This window comes from Uloborus diversus, chromosome 1 (assembly GCF_026930045.1).
Source record: "Uloborus diversus isolate 005 chromosome 1, Udiv.v.3.1, whole genome shotgun sequence".
Lineage (NCBI taxonomy): Eukaryota > Metazoa > Arthropoda > Arachnida > Araneae > Uloboridae > Uloborus > Uloborus diversus.
Genome location: NC_072731.1, coordinates 162,205,762 through 162,218,701, shown reverse-complemented (window position 1 = coordinate 162,218,701; position 12,940 = coordinate 162,205,762). Strand labels below are relative to the sequence as shown.

Here is a 12,940-nt window from a genome sequence, read left to right as displayed (position 1 = left end):
ATAAACGAAAAAACGCAATTTTCGGACATACATCAATCTGGCTATGAGGTACAGGTTTTAGGGTTTCTTTTTTTTTTCTTCTGAAAAATTAATGATGTTGAAGTAAGTGCGTAAAAATTGCAAAAATATTGAAGCCATTCTTTGATTTTGCGGCAATCAATAAATCTTTGTGTAAAAACGTAAAAAAAATTCCGCAGAGAGCACTGATTACGCCTATCAAAATAAGGGCGTAAACGTAAAAAAAACGACACTCAATGAATTCTCTATATAGCAAATTAATAGTATCTACGCAAAGTGTGAACGATAAATTCCAATAAACTGCTTATTAACCCTCCTCTCCCTTGTTTTCCGATATGTGCATTCTTGCAATATCTGGATATGATCGAATAACATGCGAAAGAAACATAGCTAAGTCTGTGCAGTAGTTTCATCACCATTGCATTATCAGATACTTAAACACGTAACAAACAACAAATGCGCAATAAACGTAGTTCACAAGTAGTTGTTACGCAAACTTTCTCAACTTCACTTTTAGAAAAGGTTTGTATTATTTATTTTTTTACGAGGTGTATACATTAAAAAAACCCTCAACCTTTCACATATTCCACGTATCTAAAAACAACTTTCCCCGTTCGTACGTATCTCTTGGAAGATGGAATTTGTGTCAGAATTGATAATTCGAAGCTGTTTCGGTTTGACCCAGCACTCTTAATTAGGATTAATTAGCACCTACCTCCCACCTTCGCTTTCCTTCTCGATCCCCCATGGCTTCGGCTCGATTTATGTAGGGCAGACGATTTAATATAAATGTCGGATAACGTTTCACAGTGAGTAAATAGTTTTTACTTCTCAGGCTTCAAGGCCTGTGAGCTTTTGGGACCATGGGCATTATGCAAGTAAGAAGTTTTTTGGTACTTTCAAAATGTAATTCACAGTAGACTTGGGGTATTTTCTAGAAATGATACGAAGTTTTGATATTTGCAATTTTTTAATTGAATTTTAAATGATAAGAGATAAAAAGATTAAGACTTTGCTCGGTTGAGCAAATCAAATTGTGGATTTTGTTTATTCACGCAATTGATAATATTAAACTTTCTCAGCGAGTTTGAGAGCATAATTTCTGTATTGGTGCCTGTTTCTGCGGCTATTGATTTTTGATTACATTTATAAACTAAAAGTAAAGGATTAAGGCTTCGCTTTCTTGGACAAATAAAATTGTTGATTTTGATTATTGACAAAATTGATAATATTAAACTTTATGAACGAGTTTGAGAGCTTAAATTCTGTATTGATGCCTGCTCCATGAATATTAGTTTTTAATTACATTTGAGGCAGGAATAAGCAAAGGGATGTGAACGGACATAATAAACTTTTGAGTAAAACACGTTTAAAATTCAGATCCTAGGTAGGCTTTCATGAACTTTTTTTCCTAAATCATGATGTATAGCAACAGCTACCAGAACTGCAATTACGATCTCTAGCCAAAGACAGAGAAGAGATTCTCATATTCTTCTGCTACTTCTACTGATTACCTCTAATATTTTAATTTTGGCACTTATATTCCTTTGCTTATATTCCTTTGCTTTGCTTACATTCCTTTGCTTTATACCCCTAAAAAGTAAAAGATTAAGATTTGGCTTCGTTGAGCAAATAAGATTACGGATTTTTATTCTTGCAACATCAGGAAATTATACTAAGCTCGTCGAGTTTTAAATACGTCTTTGTGATTGTTATTAATACGTATATTTATTTACTTTATTGGGTATTTTAGCTGTAACGATTGATTATTTCTAAGAAATTTTGAAATGGAGACTTACAATTTTTGGAGAATTGCAGAACATTCTATTATATTTAATTCTAAAAGCTATACTACAAGAATGAAAACATGGCATTTTATCTGGGAGTAAGTTCGCTTATTCCAAGTCATCCTAAGATTAAGATTTAATGTTTCACCCAACTAAATTCATGTGTATGATCAGACATGCATTCATTTACAAGAACTTCTGGTGTTAAAATGTTTGCTCCGCTGGAAGGTTTAATAACTACATTTAAATGAAACTTAATAAGGATGAGAATATGACAATTATTGTTTCAAAATATGTAATTCATTTGTAAGAAAAAAAATACAATGAATAATTAAATTGAATAACTGTAGCAATGGATTAATCGTGTATTTAAAAAAAAAATAAATATTTCACTTTAAATATATGACATGAGCTTTAGTATCAAACAATTAAAACCAATTTAATTAATTAATTAACTCGTCTGTAGAACCTTTAAAATACGGAGAAAACTAATTATTTATTTAGAGACCTTCAAAAGATTAAACTAATTTTAATGTGATAAACATTTTTTTTTTGGAAAGAAAAGCGTTATCCTTGTTTCTAATTGCTTACAAAACGAAAACAACTTTGAATTTTTTTTCAACATTTAAGCGTTGCATAAAAATTTTACTACGGCTAAATTTCTCGCAAAATACAATGGATTTAAACAATTAACAAGCAAAATACGATTAATACAACAAAGATAGAAAATGAAAATGAATATTCAAAAAAGAAGCGGCTCAAAAACACGCTGTAAGACTGACTACATTTTTTTTTCATGGAACGTTACAGCATGCTTCAAAAATCTCCAAAAAGCTTTAAAGCAAAAAAATAAATAAAATAAAAATTAAACAACGGAACAGGACAAATGCACGTACACAAGCAATGTTTTTTTTTTTTTTTTTCATTATGAAGTACTACTTCTGATCGAATTCGTACGGGCAAGACTTTAAACTATTGGTGGTGTTGAAAATTGTTTTGTACATCTCAACAAATACAGTTAAGAGTCTCAGAAATGTTAAGCATTTTGCTGAAAATCTGTAGAGTAATTCTAGAAACTGTATCAATTTGTGAACATTTTGAAGTTGTTTAAAAGCTCGATCTAAGGATAACATACTTTTTTTTTCCACACTATAAAATATTATTACTTCTTTACATTTTCCATTAGAATGACCAAAATTTAAAATGTTCATTTTTATTTTATAACTGCTCAAAAATTGTGCTAAAAGTGTTTTTGGTTGAACAATAACCAATTAGATGCACTTGGTTCTACTTACCGTAGTACAAACAAATATTTTGTAACCTAAAAAAAAAGAACTTTTCTGTTTTAATTAATTTAAGTTGAGTTTTGTTTAAATTGATTAAGTTTCTCGTTCTTTTTCTTGTTTTCTCAGAAATATTTTCTCACATTGTTTTTCAATAAAGCAATAAATGTACATTCACTCGTTCAAAAAAAAAGAAAAACTTATAAGTATATAATATTTTTCATTGATACAACACGCTTTTATTTGATTTTACATAATAAATGAAAATGCATTTTATTCTTATTTTTTTTCTGACATCAGTTAATCACATTGTATTTATCTAGGTTAACATCTTATGTTGTCTCTTTCTTGTGATTTGGAAAGATTTCGGCGTTGGAGCTGCTCCTGAATATCCAAACTATCCTAAGGTAAGATAATTCTACTCTTTTATCAAAAAAAATCTTTCCCGAAAGAATATTACTGAACATAGTGCTTTTTTATTGAAGTTTTGGACACATTTTTTAATTTAGAAAAGATTTTCAATTGTGATACGCAGTCGCTAATTACTTTTCAGTTGTATTGTCATCGGTCACGTGATGGTTGGTCTTATCAAACCAGGGCCGTAACCAGAAAATAATTTTGGGGAGGGTTTAAAAACTTTCATGTGGAGCTTTGCGGAAGGTAGTACATTGTTGAAAACCAGACTTGACTCACTAAAATTAGTAATAATGAACAATATCTACGGAATACAAATTTCACTGCAATACATGATTTTTTCTGCTTGCTTTAATTTATGTATTTATAAATAAATCAGGTTTAAGCCTACCTTGTGAAAAAATAAATAAAAGGTTACAAAATGATTGGGCTATCTTTCTGTTTTGAAAATAAATCAATCATTTCTTCAATGCTGAGATGAATTTTTCTGTAAATGCTCATCAATGCGAGACTACTTAATCTCGTCTCTCCCGTTGAATTCCACAGGTACGTTTTCAATCTCTTCAGAGTCGAGAAAAGTCTCTCAGGAGTGGCAGTTGAGACTGCCAAAGTTGAAAAAATTTGTAGAAGTTTGCTAATGTTTGGAAAAAAAGTATTTTTACATCGGAAAAAGCATTTAATTGCCGAGCGCGGTCGTTCCTCCTCGTTGATGCTTTTCCATTTTGACTGCCAAATTAAAAATTCAGATCCAAATGTAGTTTCCTGAGGAAGCAACTTTTAGTAGAACACAATGCTTTCGCTGAGATCATCTGAAGTACTTGCTAGGAATTAGATTTTCGAGTGACGTAATCAAATTCCTATGTTTGGTAAATCTTTAAAAAGCTGAGACCTTACGTGGTCTATAAATGATATATACATATTTATTTTGTAATGTTCTTCACAAGTTAAAGGAATGCTATCTTTATGAATTTGCTTTGTTCTCCTGGGAAAATTCATCGCTCTACCATTTTGAATCAGCATTAAAGAAGCTGATTCAAATAAACTTTTAAATTCATCATCTGCGTTTGAACGAAAATTACTGAGAACATCTATGACTGTATTTACGTATTCGCACGCATCAAAAAGATCTGCGTTGATCTCTTGTAGATCTTGACATAGTGGCAAAGTACAAGCAAAAACTTCTTCTGTGACAAATAATGGTAACATAAATTTACTACTCCTAATGGAGCATTATAATTGAAAAGCACGATTTGCAGTATCAGCATTGGTAGAAATTTTTAAATGTTCGAGAGCAAGTGTAATAGCTGGATAAAGCTCCTTGAATCGAATAATGCTTTCATGTTTATAAACTCAACGTGTCGCGCAAGATGACACAAAGGTTTGATGTTTTAATTCAGCCAGAACTTCAGTTGTTGTATCTTTCAACACTTGATTACGTTGAGCAGAGTAGTTAAAAGATTTATTGACTGATTGGCCCACTCCTAAAAAGTTTCTAATCAAAGGCACTGTGTATGAGTTGCTTAAAGCGAGATTAAGGGTGAAGGTAACTTTAATCGTGGATTTGAAAAGACCGATGAGTTAATAAGAGAGTGTACTTATTAAATTATGTAGATGTAATGTCGTGCGCTGAAAGTTTTTGCGGAAATTTTTGTCGCTGTCACAATGAATAGGAATATTACAATAAAACAAGCAGATAGCCAAGGCACACTAGTACGTGCAAGCTTTGATTAAAGTCTAGAAAATCCCAACAAATAGAGTTTTTAAGAATGTTTGTATCATCTTTTGATAGCGCTTCCAATGCTACATTAAGGTTTAGTTTCCTAAAAATGTGCTTATTGCGAGGACGGTTGGACTTTTGATAAATATTATCAACTAGAAAACCGCCCGTCAAGATATGACGGGTGAAAATTGCTTTGACATTTGAACGAAGTAATTGCCAGTTTGGTGATATTTTGATGTTGAAATTTTACCCTAACTCCAGTGGATTAATCCTAAACTCCAGTAGAAAGCGTTTATTGTTGACCACTTTTCGTTTCTTCTTTCCACTGAAATGACAGTCTACCAGTAAAACAGTTAAGTTACCGGATCCAGGACTGCCTTGTCACAATAAAACCTTTCCCTTCATTTTAAGCATTACCAAAACTTGTTATCAAATTATCATTCCTTGGCGCGCGTTTTATTGCTGATGACGTCAGGAGCTTTACTCGATCAATGGCTATTAAATCTATGAGGGTTCAAACATTTTTAGTTGAACTAGTTCGTGTGAAAAATAGGAGTAAGTAACGTAAAATAGTAGAATGATTTCTATTGTATGGAGTTGTGTGTGTGATTAGCAATTTATTACCCGTTTTATTTTGTATGACTCATTTCGTGAATAATAATAATAATTTGAACACATTTCAAAATTTCTGGAAATCATCCAATGAAGCTTCAAAACAAAGAAGCTTGACTTTTAAATTAAAATTTCCGTCATTAAATTTATGAGATAGTAATAAACTACTTTTATGAGGATTTAAATCTACGTACTCATTTTACTAAGATTTAGATCTACGACAGAAAATTAAAACAAGAAGTTCCGTCTAGAACCAGACGAGCCTACTTTCCCGTATACCCATACTACTTTCTAGTACCTGATCAATATTCTCAAAAATAGCTAAAATCGCAAATTTTTTCAAACATATTTTTTTAAATATTTTAAGCTGATTTCTAGGAATAAAATATTCCTTACTTTTCTTCAAAAAAAAAAAAAAAAAACGAACAAATAAAATACCAGCACCTTTTAAACAAAGCAGCTAATACACTTCTTTCCATTAAAAAAATTTTTTAACAGCTTTCAAAACGAAAAAATAATAATAATAAGTTTATTAAAATAAATACATCATGTAAAAAAAAATCGTTTCTTTTTCCCCTGTTGCCAAAAATAATTTTTTAAACGAATTAATGCACTTACCAAAATAAAACAAAACAATAAAATGTCAACTTAAAGAAATAATTTTCAATGTCAAAAAAAAAAAAAAAATCGTCTGCGCATATTTTTCGAGTTTATTCACCGAAAACTAAATACCTAAATTAAAACTTTAGCGTGAAAATAAAAACAAATCATATCAACAATAATTATTTCACAGTTAAAACCACAGCAGCGGAGTCGGAGTCGAATATCCAAGAATCGGAGTCAGTCATTTGTCCTCCGTGTATAAATGTTTGCCAAGGCTACGAAGTCAGAGTCGAAGTCGGGGAGTCGGAGTCCGATTAATTGTCGGGAACAGGAGTCAGAGTCGGTGTCAGGTGCCCCTAAATTCTCGGAGTCGGAGTCGGGAGTAGGTCGTCAAGAGCTATTTCCAACAAAATTTGTTTGAAGTAAATCCGTCTTTAAGTTCGGAATCTATATTGACTTTCAGTTTCCCCTTAGGCGCTAATGTTAAGAGATTTGAACTGTTCAAAATTGAACGAAAACTTGTTCAAATCAAAAAATGAATTATGGGAATGAGATGTCCTCGCCGAGATCTTTCTAACAAAAAAAAATTTGTTCGAATCGGACTATTCATTCAAAAGTTATTAGGGGGGGACAGACAGACCGACAGACAGACAGACCGACAGACAGACCGACAGACAGACCGACAGACAGACAGACCGACAGACAGACCGACAGACAGACAGACCGACAGACAGACCGACAGACATTTTTCCCCATCTCAATACCCTACTTTCCAATTTTTAATTTTTCAATATTTATCTAACTATTTTATTTATTTTTGACTTTTTTTTTGTTTTTCGGGATATTTTTAAGATGTATTAAGCCTTCTTTCATGCTTTTTTCTTCTTTCTCTGATTTTTACTGGGAAAGTAGGCTAAAAAGGAAACAGGTTTAACAGAAAGCTAAACCAACATCAGGATTCGCATTGCTAAACAAAGACAAGAAACCTAACCTGGAATGTGATCTTGTTGACATGGGGAAATATGAACCCCAACTTAAAGTTAGCTAAACATTGGCGTAGGTTGTTTCTCTATATCTTGTCTCCACTATTGGAAATTTCATATCTGATGTGAATATTTTTTTTTTAATTAGCAACCGTCCTGTTTTTGGCAATGATTTTACGAAAAAGTCCACATTTAAACTTATGCATTTCCTTTGTAGAAACTCGTCGAAAGTAAGATGACGGAAAACAACTATAACAATAGATTAAAGTCTTAAATAGTCTGAATTCGCGCGACGTTTCAGTTGCGATCAGAATAGGATGTTGTGATATGGAAATACACATCGTCTATTTTAAACTGATGAGTTTACAACAAGGAAGAAACTGAAGTCTCTGGATGGCATAACATGACTCACGGTAGATTGCATATCGTTCTGCTTAAGGGCGGTAACTCGGTAGTTAAGAAGTTATTAATTCGTAGTTTCCGAGGAAACTAAGAATTTTTTTCAATCAAAACAAGCCAAAATATTTTTTCTTCTCACTGAAACATTTGAAGGGCTCAAGGCAGAAATGTGACAGGCCACAAAGTGTTCCTTTTTCATTAAAATTTTTGTTTATCATATCTAAAATTGAAACAAACATGACAATGAATTGTGGCATTTGGAGAAAAACATATCTGGTTTTAGTATTGCAGAATATAGAACTTATAATCCCTTTGAAAATATCTACATAAGTTGGAAATTGGCCTACTGAAAATTCACATTGTGGTGGCTTATCACATTCTTGTTTCGAGCCCTTCATTTCAAGGGTTGCAGTTGGAGCATCATTTTGGATGAACGCTCGAATATCCGGCATCCACTCTAAAATGCTCCGCCATCAATTTAATTCTTAACACATTGTCCAATTATTTTGAAACAAACTCACTGTCAAACGTTTTGATCACTTTAACTTTTTTAACTTTTGAAAAAATTGTGTACTGCTTAAAATTGTTTTCTACTTCTAAGATTTCAATAAAAATATATAAGGTAGAATCCATGTCAATCCAACAAGGGGTGTAACATGATGGTCTCGGATTTTTTTGAATTTAACATATGTTAAAACTCATAAAAAATTAAAAAATACGTTTCTTTTTTTTTTTGTTGTTGTTTTGCCCAAAAAAAAAATCCTGGGCCGAGATGCAGGTCGCCAAAGATGGCGATCCTGTCATGATTTCTCACTTGGGATTTTCGTCGAAGTTTCTGAAGTCCATTATCTCAGGAACAGTAGAACATATTTTATTGCGGTTTGTTTTATTTAAAAGGATAATTTTTCTTGTTTAAAAAACATATGCAACATTTTGAAATATATGTTTTGATATTTTTTCCAGTCTTTTGAAAAAAAAAAAAGTTTAAAACAATTTTTTTTTTAATTCTTCTCAAAAATGCAAATTTAAAAAATTTTCATTTTTTTACAGTTTGTTAGTACTACTGAAAACTACGTTCCCTGAAAGAGAGTGCTACTTTTTCGTTTACCAGATTTCAAAGGCATTTGAAAAAATAAGGGTTATTAAGAAACTGTTTATGTAATGGCAGACCTGAAAATTCAAAAAGAAAATTCGCAAAAATGGCCAGAGAATACTTTTAAGTCATATAGCGAAACTTCCATTTTGAGTCGTCATTTTATCCAGGGTATTGAATTTAATGAGAACCATTTGGCAAAAGAAAAAAAAAAAATATGCTTAACGATTCTTTCGGCACTACGCTGAAAGATTCCGTGTGGAAATGAAGCGAATTGGCTGGAGGCCGCGTTCCTTGTTTTCATAAAAAATACAACTTCTGGATTAAGTGGGGACTCAAAATGAAAATTTTGCTATATAACTTAATTAAAAGTCTTCTCTGGCCACTTGTTATGAAATTTCTTTTGGAATTTTCAGGCCTGCCATTACGTAAAGAGTTCCGTAAATACCCTCATTTTTTCAAATGTCTCTAAAATCTGTTAAACGAAAAAGTGGAATCTCTCCTTTTCAGGGAACGTAGCTTTCAGTGGTACTAATAAACTATAAAAAAAATGAAAATATTTGAAAATGACATTTTTGAGAAAACCAAAAAAAAATATTTTAAACTTATTTTTCAAAAGACTGAAAAATAACTGAAGCATATATTTCAAAATGTTGCATACGTTTTTAAACAAAAAAAACTATTATTTTAAATGAAATAAACCGCAACAAAATATGTTCTACCATTCCTGAGATAATGGAATTTAAAATTTTTGACGAAAATCCCAAGCAAGAAATCATGACAGGACCGCCATCTTTGGCGGCCTGTATCTTGGCCCAAGAATTTTTTTGGGAAAAAAAAAAAAAAAAAAAAACGTATTCATTATTTTTTTATGAATTTTAACATATGTTAAATTTAAAAAAAAAAACCGAGACCATCATGTTACACCCCTTGTTGAATTGACATGGATTCTACCATAAGGTTATTTTGCTTTGCAGAACACTTTTGCTTTGTTCTCTCACTGAGTTGAGGAAAGGTAAATTCAAAGAACAAGAAAACCCTAAAGGATTTAATTTTGATACAAGCAATTACTAATGTATAAACTTTTATTTTCATACATTGTTTTTTGTTGCTCTAGTCATTTTAGTGCTTAGCAATGGTTTAAAAAGCAAAGCAGAAATAAAAGAAATAAAAACTATTTTGAAATGTTTTTGTTTTATTAAATCTTTTGTTGACAACGGTTAAAAAACAAAGAAACCTGGTGGAAAATAGTTTTTAAGGATTCATAGTGAAACATTTATAAGTGTTTTAAAATGAGTTTGAAGTAGTAATTTCTATATTTTGTCCCTCCCCTCAGCCCCTTTTTTTCCAGAAATGATGGAAAAACGTCATTTTCTTTACAAAAGTATTTATTCAGATTTATGTGCATAAAATATTAAAATAAGTTGTATTTATTCCAAGGAAACTATTCCAAGTTTAACTGTTGAAGATCAAGTATAAAACACATTTTTTTTTTTTTTTTTTGCATTTGTTCCCTGAAATATATTCTATCAAGATTCATTTATGTGTTAACATTAATACTTAGAACCATCAATAAATTTATGTAGTATAAAATGACAAAGTTAACTAAAGTTTTATTTTATCAATAACGAGTATGCCACTTACTTTCTTTTTTTTAATTTTAGAGACCTTACAAGTTTGGATACAACTCCAATGATGGATACGGTAATACACAGCATCGCCATGAATCAACAGATTCATATGATGGAACAGTCAAAGGATCGTATGGATACGCGAATGCTGATGGAGTGTATCGTACTGTTTACTATACAGCAGACAAAGCAGGGTATAGAGCAAATGTAAAAACTAATGAACCTGGAACTGCAAATCAGAACCCTGCAAGTGCTGAGATGACAGTACTTCCCCCTCCGCATACTTATCCTGCAGCAAAACAATATCCACCAAGCTATCCGCCACCTGCTTATCCAAAACCAACATATTCAGAACCATCTCCCTATCCACCTTCTCCGAAGTATTATCCTCCGACCTATCCTTATCCACCTTCTCCGAAGTATTATCCTCCGACCTATGCTTATCCACCTTCTTCGAAGTATTATCCTCCGACCTATCCTACGTACGGATATTCTTACGGTTATCATCATCAATATACACAAAAATATCCAAGTTATTCTGAACCTAAGTATTCTTATCCAGAACCTTATTACCCTACAACAAATTACCCACAAATTTACTATCCAAAATATCCTCAATCGAAATATCCACCCCCTAGTTATCCTCATTATAGTTATCCACCGCCAAGTTATCCCCCACCTCCTAAATACCCACAATCAAAGTATCCTCCACCAAGTTACCCACCCCCTGCCAAATATCCCCAATCAAAGTATCCACCACCAAGTTATCCACCTTCTGTTAAATACCCACAGTCAAAATATCCCGCACCAAGTTATCCACCTCCCGCTAAATACCCACAACCAAAATATCCTCCACCAAATTATCCACCTCCTACTAAATACCCACAACCAAAATATCCTCCACCAAGTTATCCACCTCCTGCTAAATACCCGCAACCAAAATATCCTCCGCCAAGTTATCCGCCTCCTGCAAAATATCCACAATCAAAGTATCCTCCACCAAGTTATCCACCTCCACCTAAATTTCCACAGTCAAAATATCCACCTCCTGCAAAATACCCTCAGCCAAAATATCCGCCACCAAGCTATCCTCCTCCTGCTCAATACCCACAGCCAAAATATCCTCCACCAAGTTATCCCCCTCCTGCTAAATACCCAAAGCCAAAATATCCTCCACAAGAAAAATACCCTGATCCAAGTTATCCTCCATCATATCCACCTGCCCCAAACTATCCTCCTATGCCTTCAAAATTTCCGGTAAAACCTGAAATGAAATATCCTCCTTCTCCAAACTATCCAAAATACACTCCTTCACCAGATTACATGTACCCCCTTCCTCCACCGACGATGGCACCTCCAGTTGACGATAAACCCGAGAGTGAAGAAGATGATAGTCAGATGCCTGAAGAAAATGATCACGGGAGCCTCCAATGGAGGATCCAAATTCGATGGAAGAAACACCAACAGCAGAACCATCTAGGGAAGAAAAACCAGCGAGATTACGCCAATTGCGAAGACGGCCAGCATTTGGAAGGAGATTACGGCCGTCCACCAATCGCAGAAGGTCTTTACCTTCATCAGAAAGAATACAAGTAGGGACTGATCAAATGCTGGACGAAATCTGGGAATTGACAAAATAATTCTAGAATTAGATCAATTAAGACTCTTAATTGCAGAGGTGATACATTGAACTATTTGAAAACAAATGAAAAATAGAATGTTCTTATAATCTCGTTAGAAGAGCAGATGTTGGTACCAAGCATGACCGTAACTAATTTTGAGGAGATTAGTTCTGCAGTCTTTTTTTTTTTTTTTTTTTGTGAAAGCCAAACGCAATTTAAACATGCGACGTGTTCTTTTTGTATTTTGAATTTTTTCGTTGTACTTAAATGTTAGTTTCCCTTTTTATTTTCAATTGAAGATATTAGAATCTTTCTGATATCATTTTGAACTGATGAAGTGCCAAATATCAACAACCTCATGAAAGCATTTTGGTGAGAAGCAAACTTATTGTGCCATCGTGAAATAGCTTCAAGTTAAATGTTTTTAGATGATGCAAAAGCAAATGCGCTTCAGTATAAATGGTGGTGTTTTTTTCACAGCAACCTGTTTTTTGGTTTAATAGCAAAAACAGTTTTGCTACGTCAATGAAATTCAAAATGTACATTTTGAATTCCTTTCTCATCTTCTACAGTCACTCATCATCATAATTTGGTGTCATCATCATGTGTATTTCTTGGTGTAAATAATTGTTATTAACGCAGGGACAATGACTGTTGGTAATTTATGTAAAAACTAAAATGTAAATAAACTTGGAATTTTGCAAGGAGCATGTCGTTCTGTTTTTAATTTTTCAAGATTACATTTAAAAGTTTTACTAGCAAAATGATCTAAAAA

The 12,940-nt window shown here is 32.7% G+C and overlaps 1 protein-coding gene across 1 annotated transcript; it reads left to right on the top strand.

The window, feature by feature from the left end:
* The first annotated feature begins 881 nt into the window (after nt 1–881).
* Nucleotides 882–12,183, top strand: LOC129216728 (adhesive plaque matrix protein-like). Its single transcript, XM_054850947.1, has 4 exons — nt 882–896; nt 3,412–3,495; nt 10,577–11,919; nt 11,964–12,183. Exons 1-4 carry the CDS (start codon nt 882–884, stop codon nt 12,181–12,183), a joined length of 1,662 nt encoding a protein of 553 aa, XP_054706922.1.
* The last annotated feature ends 757 nt before the right edge of the window (nt 12,184–12,940 follow it).